General features: G+C 33.7%; 1 protein-coding gene and 2 non-coding genes across 8 annotated transcripts; 2 read left to right on the top strand and 1 right to left on the bottom strand.

Moving 5' to 3' along the window:
* The first annotated feature begins 561 nt into the window (after window positions 1-561).
* Window positions 562-677, top strand: LOC130816760 (small nucleolar RNA Z278). Its single transcript, XR_009043299.1, has one exon. It is a non-coding gene; the product is annotated as a small nucleolar RNA Z278 (small nucleolar RNA).
* A 636-nt stretch (window positions 678-1,313) lies between these two features.
* On the top strand, window positions 1,314-1,459 carry LOC130816773 (small nucleolar RNA snoR134). Its single transcript, XR_009043312.1, has one exon. It is a non-coding gene; the product is annotated as a small nucleolar RNA snoR134 (small nucleolar RNA).
* Window positions 1,460-2,532: 1,073 nt separating this feature from the next.
* On the bottom strand, window positions 2,533-19,179 carry LOC130814533 (probable anion transporter 5). 6 transcript variants are annotated; one of them, XR_009042446.1, is made up of 4 exons: window positions 18,997-19,156; window positions 18,830-18,874; window positions 4,333-7,800; window positions 2,533-2,876 (listed from the first exon to the last, which is right to left on the bottom strand). XR_009042446.1 is itself a non-coding variant. In XM_057680630.1 (3 exons), the coding sequence occupies exon 3, from the start codon at window positions 10,225-10,227 to the stop codon at window positions 8,899-8,901; it is 1,329 nt and encodes a 442-aa protein (XP_057536613.1). In that variant the 5' UTR covers window positions 10,228-13,023; window positions 18,830-18,874; window positions 18,997-19,160; the 3' UTR covers window positions 8,406-8,898. The 6 variants fall into 6 exon arrangements, 2 of the variants coding, with proteins under 2 accessions (XP_057536613.1, XP_057536612.1); XR_009042447.1 differs by having other exon boundaries at window positions 2,535-2,876; window positions 4,497-7,800; window positions 18,997-19,155; XR_009042444.1 differs by lacking the exon at window positions 2,533-2,876 and having other exon boundaries at window positions 4,947-7,800; window positions 18,997-19,161.
* Between the last annotated feature and the right edge of the window lie 609 nt (window positions 19,180-19,788).

Here is a 19,788-nt window from a genome sequence, read left to right as displayed (position 1 = left end):
GACTCTTTTTCGTAACCATGGAGTAAATCGACACGTTTTTCAGTAGCAGTTAATCTACATCGATCTGCAGATGTTGACACAGTGTATGCCTCTGTGGAATCTTAGAGTACAAACTTGTTATCAGTAGGCATCACTACAATGTGTAGTGCAGATGTATAGACATATAGTTCATATAACAAGTTTGCGCAGTAGCTTGTTCCACTTGCAAAGTTGCAATGTGTGAACTATGAAGTAGTAATTAGAAGTAGTATGAGATGCTTTCTTGGTGTGTGATAGATGGCAAGATGCTCTTTTTTTTAGAGCAGGATAGGGAATAATGATGGATTTGACTATGGTTCTTACACCTATGACAAGCTTGAGAGGGAGCCATATTGGTCGTCGGAGAGCATAAGGATTTCAATCACTTGAGCTAGTGGTTTTATTGGATTACACATTTACTCGACATTTGAAGAATGAAGGACATTATGTAATAGCTTCAGATTGGAAGAAGAATGAGCTTTTCATGGTTTTTATATATTGAAGTTGATCAAGATTTTCATTTTATTCTAATTAAAGTGAAAGACCAATATTGATAATACTCGTTTGTAATAAGGTGTAGTGGAGCTGAGACCCTATTTAACAGGGAGAACCCCTCAGGGAAGCTACGTTCACATGATATGACTGGGTTTAACTGAGGCTTTTAGATCATCAACAATGTAAAATGAGTTATTTGTAATAATTGTTTTATAAATGAATTTGTTTTCTAATTGAACATTTATAAATGACTTCGATAAATGGAGAGAATAAAGAAACATGAACTCAAAAACTGGCTAGGATTTTTGAATAATGTAATAATGGTGAATGATGGAGGAAGAGTATTAAGCTAGGCTTTGGCAATCAAAGTTGATACCTTAACAAGTTTAGATTATAGTGAATGACGGGCAGAGTTCAATTATTTAACAAGGTCATAATAGTAAATTGCTAGTGGTTAAGGAAAGGAATAGTGCTTAGGATTAATGGAGGAAAAGTTTTGAATCAATTTCTTTGTTGAAGGATCATGATGGAGGAACTGTTGAGTATAAGATGATTGAGTTCAATTCCTTCATAAGGCTAGGGTTGAAAGAAGATTTTTTAAGTGAAAACTTAGAAGATAGAAAATGATGTACTAAGAAATTATTGAACTTGTTTGCATTATTTTTTTGTAGGAATTCAAAATTAGAGTTTAAGCCATCAGTCATTTCTCGTTATTCAAACTCCATGTTTTAACCCTTAATAAGGAATTGAACTCTCCATCTTCCCTTCTATCTTCCAAAAACATCGGACGGTTTCTAGATTTGCACGTTGCACCCTGGGCTTCTCTGAAATTTACAATAATGATGATGCCAAGCCCCAATGCTCATGTTATATTCTGCCGCTTGTGCTGCAGTTTATTCGCCTCTTTGTTTTACGTTTGATCTGTGTCTAAAGAACGACCACATCTTTTTTACCTCTTTTTTGCCTCATACACCTTTAGGCTTTTCTTAATTCCTAATTTGCTCAAATATGTGATAGTGGATATTGTTTTCTTCTTTTGGACCAATACATCCAATTTGAATTTTTAGTTTCTTTCGTGTCATTTTTGGTTGATTGGATATCAGAAAGAAGTTTTGTTATCGTAGGTTAAGATTTCTTCTTCAATATACATTTATAGAAGTCATGCATACTATATTGTATATTGTCTTTTTCGTTCCGTAACATAATAGAAACTTATTCCGTCTTATATTAGACGGGATTCGACAAAAAAAATCTTCATTTCATTGAATAGAAGATTTAACCCGTCTTTTTTGTTATTTTGTAAAGGTAGAATAACAAGTTTTGTGATTTTGGTCACAATGTAGTTCACTTTGTTTCTTTGTTTCTTTGTTCAGGTCGAAGAGCAAACAGCTAAGAGTGGTGTGATTGTAAGCCTTTACACATAGGTGTTTAAACGAGAATTTTTTAAATCGATGGCAGTAATTTACTTTGACAATTTGAATTCCAAATGTTAGTTCTGGGAGATCGAAAGGTGGAAGCTTATCTATTAATAGACAATAAGTATAGCTTCTCATTATTGCTTAACTCTCAAAGTTATAAGTAGATGTCCATATTGTTCATAACTAATAAATGTAAACCGAAGAAGGAAACATTGACGTTGTGAATACTAAAGAATGTAGCTAGATTTTCAACTTGTAGAATGAAGATGATGCTTTATCGCTTTCACCTTTGATGTAAATACGCTTTTGATATTGTTTGTACGTTATAGCTAAAAGAAGATTGAAGAGACATGTTAGAATGGCTTGAATATACGAGTGATGATGTTGTGTTGGGTGGCATTCTACTCGTTTGCTGGTGGTAATTAAAATGGTAGTGCTTTGTTTTTTCAAACAACTCCCATCATTCTTACAACTTTTATGTGTCTATTCTTGAATTTGCAATGTAAATATTCATGTGAATTGTTTTCGCAAATGATATTTAGGTGATGACATTATGGAATTTAGGGCCGGTAAAAGCTGACCCGACCAGAAATTCCAATATAATCAAACAAAAAAAAAAAGCAGGTTAAATGGATATTTAGCAGGTTGACCCGACCTACTACAGATTAGGTTGGGGTTTTAATTTTTGACCTATTTAATTAAACAGGTCAAGTTCAGGTTAAAGGTCTATTGACACATTTATATATGACCCGAACCTGAAAATGATCCAACTGGATTTGTTTGACACCCCTAGGTGCAATAAAACCTTCAACTGGTTCTTTGTTGAGTATAAGGTACTAATTAATACTACATAGCTCTATTTTTGTTGAACTAGCCATTCAAGACACACCTCATCTGCAACTTCTTCAACTGTTCCTTTGCTTTCTTCGACAGGAAGTGCTTTGCCTGAATGAAAATAAAATCAAAGCTAGATTAATATGAAGTGAATTTTAAACCAATAGCGTATACATAAGATGAGTATGAATTAAACATTCGATTATGATCATTCAAGAGATGAACTATAGAGATCTGTAAGAGTCATATTCATGGTTTCTTTAAGTTTGTTGCATGAAGACGTAGAGAGGTGAGGATACGCAAGCAGAGAAGCAGGGTTTAAAGATGAGGTGATGATTGAGGGTGAATTGTACAATGTCTTACTTGTCGTACTAGAGGTTCTTGTGCTTTTCACTTTTTGGCTATCATTTTCACACTTCTGAATTTCCTTTATATTTTTGTTATCACAATGGTAAGGTTGTATACTTACTTACACTTTACTTTAGAATTCCATCTTAGTGGGAGCCGCTTAAGGACATTGCGGTGATGGAATGTTGTTGATTCTGGTCCTTACTAATTATAATGCTATCACATATTATGTACACGTACCTGCTTCATGTGACCATTCTTAACTCTTTTCCTCCTTATCTTTTTTGGTTGACTTATGTTTTTACGCAGGTAGTGGAAATCAATAATGTTGTTTGCTTGACAAAATCATGGCAATTATATCTTCAAGAAAAGCATGAAGCTTCTTACTTTGTCTTTCTCAAGTAAGTTAAAGTTTACTTGAAGTACTTGAACTTTTTGTATTCAACAAATTTTAGCAAATTTCAAATATTGTACCTATTACTAAGAATTGTAATTCATGGGAAATGATATTTCATCTAACCAAATGACCCAATAAATAAGGTTGTGTAACTTTCAATCTCTAAGCTCCATTGATGAGATCTTCATAATTTATACTCTCTTTGTCTCACTGTAAATTTTACTTTTTATCTGCTAACTTATATTTTCTTGTGTAAAAGTAAATCAAACACTTAACTCAAAAGTTAAAGGAGTACACATGTATGTTGCTATATATAAAGTCATGTTTTTAAAAGGAGAATGCAATTTATATTTTAAGGATTGAATGAGATATTTGTTTGGATTAGGGTACATCAATCAGATCACCTTGTTATGGAATTCATGGGGAGTTATTGCTTACCTTAAAAGGAGTTATGTAAAGTGTTGGAACCAAAGGACAAAGCCACTTTTGTTTGTGATACAAATCCAAAGTTAAGAGCAACTCAAAATCGAATGCTTTGTTCTTTAATTTTTCAAAAAAAAAATTGTATCTCAAATTTAGTTTTGTAAAGTTTTGCGAATCTAATAAAATCCTTTGTATTTACTTAATTTGAATGTTTGTTGATAGGGAGCACATTGTCAATTGACAATAGAGATGTATATATGGTCTTCGATTTTAAGGGTCTAGATTGACCTAAATAATTTTAAGAGTTCTTCTTATTTGGGTTCATATAAATCTTCAGATAAGGGATTTGAAAAATACAATTGGCTTAAGTGTATGGTCTAATTAGATACCAAAGTTTACCTTTGCGTAAGCTAGAGTATCCTAGACTAAATTTGAAGTGCCAAATTGAAAAAGGAATGTAAGAATTGATGGATTGAAGGTAGTCCAAGAGTGGTTTTTGAAAGGGAAATGTCGAGTTTTAATAAGTTAAGGTTTTGAATTTGGGGAAATGGGAAAGGAGAGACCTGCAGCTGTTATTATGTTCGATGGCGTTCGCAGTTAGTAACTGCAAAACGGTTAAAAAAGTCAACAACCCTGTTCGTAGTTATTTTGAGCTGAATTCATGTTGATCGAAACTTAAACTTGAACTTGGACTAGGGCAAGATATGTCTTCTTGTTCTTCAACTTTAATCTTCATTACCAACCCACAAAGCTCATCGAACAAATCGAACACAAAAAAAGACAAACACAAACTAAAAATCATTATGAAGAATTAAAGATGGCAGTAAGAAGTAAGAACAATGAAAATAGCAGTAAGAGCAATGAACAGTAAAATCGAACACAAAAACAATCGAAAAAATCGAACGCTAAAAAAATCGAACACAAAAAAAATTAGAAAAATCAAACTACAAAAATAAAAGAATGAGAAAAGGAACTAATTCTTACCTTGGCTTTTGGCATTCAGGAATTGATGGTAGTAAGAACTAAAAAGAGTGAAGAAGGCAGAGAAAACAGACACATAAGAACTCAAGAAGCCAAGAAGAGCTTCTGAAGAAGCGCCGCACGTTGGCTTCAACAAATTTTTAGGGTTTATTTGTGAGAACGAGTTATATACTTGGGCCCAACAAAATCTTTTAATATATTTTTTTATGTGAGAATGAGTTTTAGGTTAAATATTAATGGGTTAATATCAGATAATATGGGTCGACCTGCCTGACTGACCCATTTAATAAATAGGTTAAACAGGTTTTTTTCGGGTTTAAATATTCAACCTGAATCTAGCCCATTTAATAAACAGATCAGGTTGGGTTGACCCATTTAATTAATTGGGTCAAAAATGTAAACCCAAACCCGCAAATTTCGAGTTGGTTTCAGATCAGGTTAGCAGGTCGGGTCAGCTTTTGCCGACCCTACTAGTTGCACCAATTAGAGTTGAGTTGTATAGTACTCGACAGTGCAATTTTGATCTATAAACATGAATACAAATGACTTCGTTTCCTAGATTGAAGCTTCTCAAGCTGTAGAGGAAAGCATATACATGAGGGACATCCATTGAATTTTCCATTTAAGCCTCCAAAATAACCACTATGTTTCTGAGCTTTTCTAACATCACCTTCGCTTCAAACTTGCTTAGTCAACAAAAGGCTTGTCATTAGCATCATAAACCAAATAGTAGCAGACAAATAGTAGATAACACCAGTTAAAGCAAACCAAATAGCAGACAAATAGTGCTGCATTTACGAATGAATCATGCCCCTAGTAAAGCAAAGCAATTCCGCAAATAACCACTACCCTTTAATTGATCAATGCAGCATACATATTCAGAAGTTAGGCTCAAAATGGAATAGGACTGTTTTAAGTAGTAATGACATACTTGAACTAAATAGGATCAACTTTATGAGTGAAGGGTTACTATCATCTTAGCATGCTTTATCTGTTCTACTGCAACAAAAGAAATATCACAATTTAAAAAAGGCCTATAAGATTGCAATGTTCATATAATACAGTTGAGACGTTTTATGTTCTTTCTAGCAAGAGTCACCCCAACTCTACATTCAGCAACCTCAATGTTGTCCTTGGGGCATCCAACCTCAGCTCCCTAAGATCTTCACTATGATTTTTTCTACATTTTGCTTCAGTTTCTATCATAGCCTCCATATCCTCGTATCCTCATAAACTTCTCCCTTATAAGTTTCTTCTCGGAAGCCAGGTATAAGAAGTTCTAAAGTTTCCATCAACCTACTTTTCCAATAACCTAAAGTTTCTAAGTGACATGAGCTGAATAAACAGTTCTCCCAGGATATCAACAAAGAACACAAAAGCATTTTAAAAACAAGCTTTAAAAGTCCAATTTAATTACAAGTTTACAGCATTTGAAAACCAAGCATTTGACGAGGATAAGGAAAAAGAATATAGTCAACTGGATAGATAAATCAATGCTGGTTTTTATAGCCATAAAACTACAACGGAATCAACTTCACGAGTGGGGAGTACTATAATCCTTAGCAAGGTTTATATCTATTGCAAGAAATATAAGATTGGAGTGTTCACAGAATATAGTTAAATAGTAAACTCCTCTTAAGTTCTTTGTAGACACAATCACTAAACTCTACATCAACCTCTGATCCTTACTATGTATCATAATCTTAACCAAATATAATCAACTTCATTAATAACCCCGATGGACGGATGATAGAAATTGCTACAATTGACCCCAAAAGCTCTCACATACAAAAGTTAATTGTAGCATTTCCAATGGCACGCATGAGCAATTAACAAGAAATTTAAGAACAATAAAGCCAAATTAATTTCTTCTAGTACTCTGCCAATTTTTGAAACAAGATCAAGTGATGATAGAACAGCAATTTCTTCAAAAATCAGAAGGATTAAGAAGAAAGATAGAACAACAAACTCCATAATCAAGAACCCGATTGAAGACAGATAAACAAATAAATAAAAGAATAGGACGAAAAAACAAAACCTCAACGAAAAAACCAAGACCTAAACAAAAAACCAAAACCTCGCCTCTTTTCTTAATTTCAGCTACTCCTGGTTCAAAATTTTGCTGAAGTTATACTCTTAGGTATGATATATGCATCACTTTTTATTAACTCATATCATTATATAGCCAACATAATTCAATCAAGTCCAATCCATTTCTCAACCAGTATACTCCAAGTGATAAAAACCTAACAGGGTTGCAATCAACAACAAGAAGACTGACCCAAAAGCACAAATAAAAGAGAAAATAACAAACCCAACAGAAAATTAAAATCAACGAACATAGCCTTCTAGTGTCTTCATCTTTGATGGAACATCTTCGCTTGAATATAAATTAAAATGAAACTTATGAACTACAAAATCGATCGTCTACATAACCCACAATAATCCAAAAGGGTAAGAGAGCATTATACCCTAATTGCTTCCCGATCTGGGCTTCTTTTTTCACAAAAATACAAGACTTCAACTATAATGCAAGACTTCAAATAAACATCAAGTTTAATCCAAACCAAACCAAAATGAAGACAAATGCAACTAACTTTTCACAAAAATGCAAGACTTCAAATAAACTAAATTTTCCACTTGATTGAACCTTTATAGAAGGATCTCTACCTCTAAGAGATTCAGTGCCAAATAGTAAAAGCATCCAGGGAACTTGTTTCCAATCATTTACAGAAAATTTCAATGTTCACCTCCAGCTTTTCAGGTATTTTGATTAGCTCCATAGCCATCTGAAGAACTTCCTTATTTGAACACATTCCTTCCGAATAATCATACATCATAGAAAGGGCTTCAATTGCACGAAGAACAGATGCAAGAGCGGGATACCTAATAATATTGAAAAAATTCAAAACCGAAGCCCAATTTATTGATATTATCAACACACAAGATAATTATAAAACCTCTACTTCACACAAGAAATCAAAGTACAAAATTCAAATAAAATTTCATGATAAAAATAGGGTAAATTACAAATGCAGTGATACATCAAAAATTCTAAATCAATCAAAATGATCATAGAATTATCAAACCAAGTACCAGAACATCTCAAATTCTATCAAAATGATCACTAAAATAAAATCAAAGTCTCAAACTTTACAACCCAAATGACATATTACATCAGATTCAATCAAATTAATCAAAATGAGACTTGCTGAGAAAGTATCTAAGAGACTGGTGGAGTTAGAGCCGTATTTATCTCTACCCTATGTGATTTTAGGTCGTATATATGAGATGACGGGTCGGTGGGAGGATGCGGCAAACGAGTCCCTCAACTCGAGAAAGATCGGTAGAAGTTCCTACAACGAATAAGACTGAGTCAAGCCAAAGCTAACTCCACAAGCCTGTACTAAAAATGTTATTGAGTTTACTACAACAGAAATATGGGCCGCATGTGACCGTCAAATCTGAAAAAAAAAATCAGAATACAGCAATAAGAACAGAAATTGGTACTTCATAATAAGAGAAAGGCAGAATACAGGCAAGGTGTGTGATTGCAGAATTTAAAGAATTACAAAAAATGGGCACATCTGAAATGTTTAATAATGGATACAAACAATCAAATATATGCTAAATTGCTAAATTTTCCCTACATCTTGGCTAATTATGCATTTTCTGCTTATTAAACTTTTCCAGCAAGAGAAGAACTAATTGATACAACATGAAGTAAATCTTAAGAAGTAATCTTGGTCGAAATCCAGGATATGTTCTCAGCGCGTTTCCATTTTATATGTTCGGTGTACACAAAACCACAATATGTCAACGAAACACGCAATTCTCCCAAAACCACAATATGTCAACGAAATACGCAATTCTCCATCAGAAAGCTCTAACAGATGGAAAAAACTCGATATTCTCTATAATCGAAACGTTATTGAATTAAATTCTCTATATTGAAACATAACCATCACATTTAGAATGCGTAACTCAGTCGAATATTCTTTCTCCGGTTGAAAAAAGCACGAACACTACTGAACTAAGAATACACAGAAGACCCGGAATAACAAATACTGATCGCCAGCTTTCCGGGCTAGAGATCTCATAATTAGCAACTTTTGCAGCTTCAAGAAGTTGGCCGGTAAGCTCAACGCCAACGATACCAGCTAGCGTACCGGCTGTGTTTGAAACTCCCATAACGATTCCAGCATATCGTGGAGCTATATCCATATGATTCACGGCAAACCCAGCTCTTCCGAGAGCCAAGAACCCAAGTGCTACAGAAGAACAGAACACGGCCCCACCAGGGGTTCTAAACATGGGCAACGCCATCAATGCAAGGGAAGCTACGATAAATCCTAACGTATTTAAAAACTTTCTTGTCCGAGTTGTAGACATAAGCTTTCTTGTGATGAGATGATCAGCAACCACCCCACCGATATTTGAGAATATGAACATGTTGAGGTACGGCACCATTTTGGAAGAACCCATATCTTGAAGACTAAGTTTTAGGCCTTGCTCGAAATATGTCGGTAGCCAATTCATAAGTACGTACAAAGCGTAATGGAATGTGAAATTGTTGACTACTATAGCCCAGACCGGCAAGCTAACCAAAATCTTCTTCCAAGGTATCTTCGAAGTTTTGACTAAACCCCCTCCGTTCTCGACTTTGAACTTGTGATGCCCTTTGACGGGCAATAAATTTTCTCCAAAACCAGAAGCAGCGGCTTTGGGGTGCTCTGATCTAGGAGGGTCAGATGCATATTTAAACCAAAGCAGCGACCACATGGCTCCAAGTGCTGCTTCGGCTACAAAGACAGACTGAGGCCCCTTGAACTTCACCAGGCTCGGAAGCACAAGCATTCCTGCAGCAGCACCTAGGTACATCCCAGATGTAGTAAGAGAAACGGATCTAGACCTTTCGTGTGGAGGAACCCATTGGGCCAATACGGTGTGAATCGAAGGAAAGATAAAGCCTTGAGCTACTCCGACTAGAAGGCGTGCAAAAACCAACATGAAAACTCGATTAGGATCTAATGGGACTAGAGCACAAGTCAAAGACCATAAGACGAATGAAAGCAAAAGCACACGCCTGCCTCCTATTTTCTGAGCTGCCCACCCACCCGGCACTTGTGAACAGGCATATCCATAGTAGAACGTAGAAAGTATCGTGCCTTTACTAGATTGATTAACACCAGCAGCATCAGCAGCAATCGTATAAGCAACTGAGAACCCGACTCGCTCTATGTAGCATACAGACGTACATATGAATGTTAAAAGTACAATCAAGTAACGTTTTGGAAACCTCTTTTCTTGCATGGTTCACAACTACATAAACCACAAGTATTTGTCGTCTAATCTTTCGAGCCAAACTTGCGAAACCTCGAATTTATAGTGATAAAAATTGATGGTACCTCACACTTCTAACCAGCATATACACAAAAATTTTGAACCAAAACAACCACAGTGAACTCCAAACTCAAGGTAAAACCCGAGTATTATACACCCTGAAATTGAAATTAAACGATTAGCACTCAACAAAGATCTACCACTATGAAAAGCTATTAGCTTTCCTGCATTTGATTAAACGAAAAAACTATTATACGTTATCTAAGACTGCAATATCTAGTCCATGAAATGGGCCGAAGGTCTCATTAGCCACAACCTCCTTATCTCCATTACTAAGGGTATGATGTGCCGTCTTCTAACACTCCTCGAACTGTGATAATAGCTTTTATGAGCGGAACATACTGGGCATGATAATGATGATCTAGTCCAAGAAATGTAATAATGTCCAACTCAAAACAATTTAGAATATTGTCGGAAGGCTACCAACTATTATTAGACACATATCCACTTCAACGTTCAATATTCAACATATAATTTGGTTATACATACGATGTCTCACGGCAATTCTAGTTTTAGAAATCAGATGGTAATGTTGCTCAAGAACAACAATTCTTCACTAAATTATAAGTTTCCATTTCAAGAAATCCCAATAACAACTAAAAAAACCCATTAAATTCAAATTAATAACAAAATAAACAGCACTAATAAAGTATGCAAATTGAGAATCACAGCCATAACTAAAACTATTTAGTAATCAGAACCCCAAAAACAGCAATAATCGAGAAATTTAACAATACATTGCAAGAATTAGCAGAAAACAAAAAAAAAAAACCCAATAAAAATGAAAAAGAACCCATCAAATTCAATGTAATAATAAAATCAACAATAAAAAGTAAGCAAATTGAGAATAACAGCCATAACCCATAACCAAAACAAATCAGAAAACCTTAAAAAACCAGTAATCAACAAATTTAACAGTACATTGCAAGAATTAACAGAAAACAAAACATCCAAAAAGAGATTACCTTAATATAGTTGAAGAAATGTAATTTTTATCATCAAATTTGAAGAAATTGACTATCTTATCCAGTATTTAAGTAAAGAGATGAAAGAAAATGGTAAAACTCCAGAAGCAATGTCGGATAAATTTTAATGGGAATCAAAAATTAAAATGGGGAGGAGAAAAAAACGTGAAAGTAAGAAGGGAATTGATTATTTATTTCAAGATAGTCAACGAATTTGACAAGGTCGTATCTTCAGATAGAGAAAAAGGGAGGGAGAATTGAAAGAGAGGATCTTCTTCACTGTGTCTGGTACACAATGGAAGAACACAACAAATCTCAAGAGGCTTTCCCTTTTGTGAGTATGTTTTACATGTCCGTCTTATATCTGACCGTCTCACACACAAGGTCTAATTGATTTTTTATAAACACTTAAAGTGTGAGCTTTATTATTTAAAATGTTAAATTAACGTTTAAAATGACATGTTAAATATTGAGTAATTAAAAATGGATAATTTAAATATCAAATTAGATGTTTTACTTAGTTTGATTGAGTTATTTAGTCTAAGTTTACAATTTAAATGAGATGTTTTGAAAATTTGCATACTATTTCAAGGTACAATTATTCAAAATTGAAAATTGAATGTGACTTGACTCCACCATACGGTTGCATATAAAAATTAAATCAGATTTTCAAGATAACTATATATACAAAAGTGTCAAAGTTAACACGACTCGAGATATCATATCCAAAGCTCACTCAAACACCCGAATGTAAACATATATGAAAAGAAATCTAAAAAGTAAGCTTCTTCTAATAAAAATCTCAAAAGTAAACAATGAATTAAAATATATTTTAAAAAAAATGCGTCATTTACCAAAATCTAAGGAATAACATTGTTCGTTGTTACTAAAAGGGTGCAATTATTAAACTGGTTTAAAAAGTCAGCCCAATAAATGCCCACTCATAGTAACAACGAACAGTTATTGGGTAGGCTTTTTGGCTCAGTTTGATATTCATCCGCTGTTAGTAAGACTAACAGCGCGCGATAATTGGGATTGGTAAAACTTTTAAGGTTGCGTTTGTAACAAGCATTTCATTTCAAATTGTAGATTTTAATTGTGAAATCATTAATGAAGAATTTAAGAATGACAAGGTTTGAGAAGTGTGAGATACCATCAATTTTTATCACTATAAGTTCGAGGTATTACAAGTTTGGCTAGAAAGATTAGACGACAAAAACTTGTGGTTTATGTAGTTGTGTACCATGCAAGAAAAGAGGTTTCCAAAACGTTACTTGATTGTACTTTTAACATTCATATGTACGTCTGTATGCTACATAGAGCGAGTCGGGTTCTCAGTTGCTTATACGATTGCTGCTGGTGTTAATCAATCTAGTAAAGGCCCGATACTTTCTACGTTCTACTATGGATATGCCTGTTCACTAGTGCCGGGTGGGTGGGCAGCTCAGAAAATAGGAGGCAGGCGTGTGCTTTTGCTTTCATTCGTCTTATAGTCTTTGACTTGTGCTCTAGTCCCGTCAGATCCTAATCGAGTTTTCATGTTGGTTATTACACGCCTTCTAGTCGGAGTAGCTCAAGGCTTTATCTTTCCTTCGATTCACACCGTATTGGCCCAATGGGTTCCTCTTACTACGTCTGTCTTTGTAGCCAAAGCACTCGGAGCCATGTGGTCGCTGCTTTGGTTTAAATATGCATCTTACCCTTCTAGATCAGAGCACCCCAAAGTCGCTGCTTCTTGTTTCTGAGAAAATTTATTACTCGTCAAAGGGCATCACAAGTTCAAAGTCGAGAACAGAGGGGGTTTAGTCAAAACTTCGAAGAAACCTTGGAAGAAGATTTTGGTTAGCTTGCCGATCTGGGCTATAGTAGTCAACAATTTCACATTCCATTAAGCAATCACAAATTGTTGTATGAGACGGTCTCCCCAAAAGAGCGCCCCATAGATGGGTCAAATAGCCCATCTCAACAATAAAAAGGAATGACCCTATTAAAAATGCAAATCATTAATCAAATGTCTTGCTTATTATACAATTAAGAATATAAATCTACTCAACTTAGGGCACAGAAAATGTCATATCATACCATACCATAACGCTCATAAAATTCTTAATTATCTCAGGGGAAGTAAGATTAATCAAAAACCCATAAACAAAAGGTAATTCGGGAGAAGATTGCAGCATAAAAGTTTGATCTTTGCAACTAAATTAATCAAATAACTTATCTCAATTCCTCCGTTTTTAAAACCTTTTTCAAAATCCTAACTTTGTTGGTCATATGAATTCTTCTAAACGATATTAAGAACTACAGAGGCAAAAACAAATGAAAGAAAACAGATAAATGAGCTTACCACAAATCATCAAAGAATGTAAGAAGAAACTAGGGTTTAATTTTAATGTATGCGTAAAGGTTTTCCTTTGATTTTCGCCCCTTTATTGATTGTTGGAGAAACAAATTTTTTTTAGTTAGGGCTTTCTGTAAGGAATGGGCTCATTCACTGGGCTTATTATAACATTTGGGCCTTTCGACATAAAATAGTTAACAGCAAGTCTTGTATGAGACCGTCTCACCGTGAGACGGGTCCATACAAGCAGCCCAATTAATATTTTTTTAAAAAAAACAACTGAATAAGTAAGTTAAAAACAGTTTTTTTGTGCAGTTACTTTAAAGTTAATATGGGCCAGCCCAAATTAGGCCGTCTCACGATGAGACTGTCTTAATAAAGAGTGTGTCAAAAGTTGAATAGTAGTTGTGAATTTATGAATGCAAGTTTTGCATGAGTATGAGACGAGCTTATATAATTAACTCAATTTTTAATTGATTATTTATGAGGGTAAAGATAATAAGTGATCACTCAAAGACTATAAATAAGTGATTACTTTAAAATTGTAAATGATTACTTTAAGGTTATAAATGATCACTTTAAAATAATAAGTGTACATTGGGCCAGTAATAAAAAATTTGTGATATTTGAAATAAGTAAACTTATTTTAATGAAAGATTAAAAATAAGTTTGGGAAAAAAGTATTTCCCTAGATAAGCATCTCCTGTGCTCGTCTCATGTCAATTGATATTGTTTGCGGATGGCTGACATGGCCCATTACTTTAAATATATAACAACTTCAAAAAGAGGTGGTTTTAAGCTTGTGAAAGGTTTTCGATCATATAGAGTTTAAAAAGATAAAGAGTCCAATATATTAACTTACATTTACTTTATTTTACTTTAAATACTTACTTTCTTTGTCCCCCAAGTTTGATACATTTTTTATTTTTGTTTCTCTCATTGCATTTGCTACATTTCACATTTTCTACTTATTTCTTTTCTCTTGTAATGAAATTCATATAATTTATTATTTTATCTTACGCACTTAACAACTAAAGTACTCTGTATTATTTATGCAAAATCCCTTAATATTAAATAAAGAGCACGGAGTCATAAAAACTAAAAAATATATTATTTTAAAAATTATATAGCTTTAGCTCTTTAAGAATTTAAGTTACTCTTATTATTTGCACAAAAGTTGGTATATAGAAGCATGTTCCAAGCTTGGCATGAATATTTACTTTAAAAATGTTTTGTTTGCTTAAGAGCTACACTTGTGAGAGACCATCTCTTAGTGAAATAAGTCAAATAAGGAGCCTATATTCTCATAATATGTATGAGATGGGCTATTTGACCCATCTATGAGGCACTCTTTTGGGGAGACCGTCTCATACAATAATTTGTGTTTGCTTAATGGAATGTGAAATTGTTTACTTATAGCCCAGACCGGCAATCTAACCAAAATCTTCTAAGCTGAAACAGAAAGAAGCAGCAATCCTCATCCTCATCGACGGCAAAACCTGGAGCAATGCTGCTATGTAGAGGTGTTCAAAAACGGATACCGGGTCGACCCGGATCCGGAAATCCGGGTAGCCGCTTTTTCGAATACCTAAAATTGTGATCCAGATACCAGGAATCCGAGTACCCGGTTTAAACCGGGTCGAAAATCGGATACCCGATTTTCTTAGAATGCTTTTTTTTTAATTTATTTTGTCTTTTTTTCGTTCAACTAGGCGTTTTTATCTCTATTTTTATTTAAAATATTTTTTTATATAAAATTCAAATACTAACTCTTTAAAAATAGGGAAATTCCACATGGTAGCATCGAGCTTTCATGAAACGCCAGTGGTAGCATTTTTGTAAGATTTTTCCACATGGTAGCATCCAGTTTATGTCTTATCCAACTGCCGTAGCATTTTTCATAAATTCTTGTCAATTTCCGTTTAGTTCACCATTTTGACGTTTCTACCCTTATTAAGTGTTGGTTCTTGTCTTTGTAATTTGCACTAACCATTTGAAAACGTTGATAAATTAAATGGTGAATTAAACGTCAAAATGGTGAATTAAACATTTGAGAGCATAAAAATGATTTAAGACAAAATATAAAGACATGAACCAACACTTAATAAGAGTAAAAACGTCAAAATGGGGAATTAAACGGAAATTGACAAGAATTTAACGGAAAATGCTACGACAATCGGATAAGGCATAAACTGGATGCTACCATGTAGAAAAATCTTACAAAAGTGCTACCACTGGCATTTCATGAAAGCTCGATGCTACCATGTGAAATTTCCATTAAAAATACTTAGCTAAATTAGTCATAATCATAAAAGACAAATTAAAAAAATTAAAGCATAATATTATTATACATTGGTTAAAGTTAAGAACAATTATAAAAAAAAAATATATCTGCGGGAGAAAAATTATATTAAGATTCAACACAAGGTTAACTTAATAAATTCCATCACTATTTTATTTATGAAAAAGTAAAAATAAATAAATAAATAAAACCAGATACCGGATACCCAGTTTCCAAAAATATGTAACCCGGATCCGAATCTGGTACCCAGTTTTAAAACCGGGTACCCAATCCGGATTATCCGGTTTGCAAAATCGGGTAAATTATCCGATTTTAAAAACCGGATATAGGGTAACCCGGATCGGATATTTCGAATCGGGTTTTTTGGCACACCCCTAGTGCTATGGGGGCCATTTTCTTTCTCCTCGCTGCACCTATTTTTGGGTATGTTCATACTTCTCTCATCTTCCATTAATTGCCTAATTTCTCTTGTAGCAAAATGGAGTAAAATTTTGTTTATCATTCTCCACTATAGAGTCTTGTTTATGTGAGGTTGTTTATGATATTTGTTTTGAACTGTCAATCGGAAATTATCTCTTCTTACCACTTACATGGTTATGGCTGGTTTATCGTACCTCCAATCTCTACCTAGATGGGAATTTCTTAATTGCATCAGGGAGAGTAATATATGGTAGTTGTCGTTCAATGCATTTTTTATCTATATAAAGTTGCAAATGATATTTGCTATTAAAATGTAAATGCTAATAGCTTATTGATTTTTACAAGGATAAGTTACGTACTTTCGATTCCCCTGACCCGACTTGGTAGGAGCTTATACGGGAGTCATTTAAGGACATTGGTTTAATCGAAAGCTGTATGTAAAATTTTTGTTGAACAAGTTGAGAGACCGATAATATTGAGATTATTGCATTTTTCTCATCGTGAGACGGCCTAATTTGGGCTAGCTCATATTAACTTTAAAATAGCAGCACAAAAAAATTGTTTTTAACTTACTTATTCAGTTATTTTTTAAAAAAAAATATTAATTGGACTGCTTGTATGGACCCGTCTCACGGTGAGACGGTCTCATTCGAGACTTGCTGTTAACTATTTTATGTCGAAAAGGCCCAATTGTTATAATAAGCCCAATGAATGAGCCCATTCCTTACGAAAAGCCCAAACTAAAAAAAAATTGTTTCTCCAACAATCAATAAAGGGGCGAAAATCAGAGGAAAACCTTTACGTATACATTAAAATTAAACCCTAGTTTCTGCTTACATTCTTTGATGATCTATAGTAAGCTCATTCATTTGTTTTCTTTCATTTGTTTTTGCATCTGTAGTTCTTAATATCGTTTAGAAGAATTCATATGACCAACAAAATTAGGATTTTGAAAAAGGTTTTAAAAACAGAGAAATTGAGATAAGTTATTAGATTAACTCAGTTGCAAACTTTTATGCTGCAAGCTTCTCCTGAATTACCTTTTGTTTATGGGTTTTTGATTAATCTTACTTTCCCTGAGATAATTAAGAATTTTATGAGCGTTATGGTATGGTATGATATTTCATTTTCTGTGCCCTAAATTAAGTAATTTTATATTCTTAATTGTATAATAAGCAAGACATTTGATTAATGATTTGCATTTTTAATAGGGTCATTCCTTTTTATTGTTGAAAATATCTAACTTTTATGTTGTAGTCTTCTTCCTAATTACCTTTTGTTTATGGGTTTTTGATTCATCTTACATGCATATTAGCTTGGAGCCCTGGACAAGTAAGCTTTGAACTTTAGAAATGCTTTGTTTGCTTCAGAGCTACACTTGTGAGAGACCATCTCTTAGTGAGACGAGTCAAATAAGGAGCCTATATTTCTCATAATACGTATGAGATGGGCTATTTGACCCATCTATGACCCATCTACCCATCTATTAGGCGCTTTTTGGTGAGACCGTCTCATACAACAATTTGTGTTTGCTTAATGCTGTAACCCGTTAGTGTAGGCAATCAGTGCTATGCATAAAATGCTCCTTCAACACTTAAGTCTTTGTCACATGTTTATTTCTGGTATTACGCCTTACCTAGAGTCTATACGAGTAGATTAGTGCAGTTTAGTAAAATGAGAGATAAATGATGTTGTAAGTTGTAACAAAAACTAGCAATGTAAATAACTTTGTTAGTTTCGTTAGAGTTTGTTAAGAGTCTTAGGTTTGTTAGAGGGGTGCGGAGTCGCCTATAGATGGGAGGAGAACGAGGGAATGAAAATCAGAGAATTATTGTACAGCCTGTCTTGTATGAGACCGTCTCATGGTACAACAATCTCAAAACAACAAGCCCACAAGCTAATAGTTTCTATTGTTGAGCTATTTAACCCAAGTATGAGACATGTCTCACGGTGAAACCGTCTCGTACAAGAATTTGTGATTATTATAATGTGTTGTTAAGCGTAGATGGTTTATTGATAACAAATAATGTTAAACTAAGTAACTAACAAATAATGAAAAGAATTGAAAAACACTAAGAACTCAATATCAAGAACTAACAAAATCAAAACGAAATCATGTTAAACCAAGTCTTCATCAAAAACAAACTAAATAATGAAAAGAATAGAAAAAACACTAAGAAATCTTGATGAAAAAACTAACAAAATCAAGAACTCAAATAAAAATCGAAATCAATACTAAATCAAGAACAGAAATATTAAAAAAAAAATCAACAAAAACCGAAATTCATATAAACTAAATCAGATGAACTAACAAAATCAAAACCAAATCATGTTAAATAACAAAACGAAAATCAATACAAAATAACAAAACGAAATAATAAAAAAAAATTAAAAATAAATTAAAAATAAAAAAAACAATACACAATAGAAAGCTAAAACTAGAACAAACGAAAACCAGCAGAAAAAAACGAAAAAAAAAAATACCTTAGGATGAAGAATTGAAGATGAATGTTTCAGCACCTGTGATGGCTGTGAATTGATACAAAAAGAAAAAAAATTAATAAAATCAAGCGAAATAGAAATCAAGAACTGTAAAAAAAACGAAAATCAGAACATAAAAAAACGAAATAAAGACGAAAAGATTAACATACATTACGAAGAAGAGGATGAATGGCTGAGAAATCATGGAGATGTAAAGGAAGATGAGAGTATGAGAATTGAGAGTGATGATTGAAAAAATGAAAACCCTAAGAAAGGTTGAAGAAAACGGGATGGGAGGAGTGATTAGATTCACCGAAAATCCTTAAAAAAAAATATAATTATGTATCCTTCGCATTGCGTTCATAGAAAAATTAATTATGGACAAGGTTTTAGAAACAAAGAACGGCGGCAACTCATACCCATAAATAAGAGCGCGGTCAATGGAGTCTCCGTCTCGAGAATAATAAAGAAATGTAATTACACAGAAAAGATAAAATAAATGCCTATAAAAAATAACTATATATATTAACTATTAAGCAGGTCATTAACAGGTACCCGAATTAATTTGAAATCGGCCCATGACTCGAACCGGTTAAGAAGGGTCGGATACCCGACCCGGAGTTTTCAATTTTTTTATTTTTTGACCCGCTAAGAAACCAGGTCGGCAAATTGTCCGGTCGAATACTTTTAAACACCCTATTTATATCTATACTTGGCTTCTTGCTCGGGTAATATGGTAGCTTTTGTTTTATTGCACGTGCTATAGAACCTTTTTACAAAGACTCAAAGAGTAGTAAAGTTATACTCGTTAAAAGCAAAACTAATTTGAACATCTATTCAATATTAGGAGTACTAAACTTGCAATTTGATCACCTCAATTATATTCCCTCTATACCATCAAATTCCTTCCCAATCTTTATATTCCGCCATCCTTTTCATTTTATCGCCATCCCCTGAGTAAA

The sequence above is a fragment of the Amaranthus tricolor genome, chromosome 6, assembly GCF_026212465.1.
Source record: "Amaranthus tricolor cultivar Red isolate AtriRed21 chromosome 6, ASM2621246v1, whole genome shotgun sequence".
Taxonomy (NCBI): Eukaryota; Viridiplantae; Streptophyta; class Magnoliopsida; order Caryophyllales; family Amaranthaceae; genus Amaranthus; species Amaranthus tricolor.
Note: the sequence above shows the minus strand (reverse complement) of the source record. Positions and strands in the feature narration are given on the sequence as shown.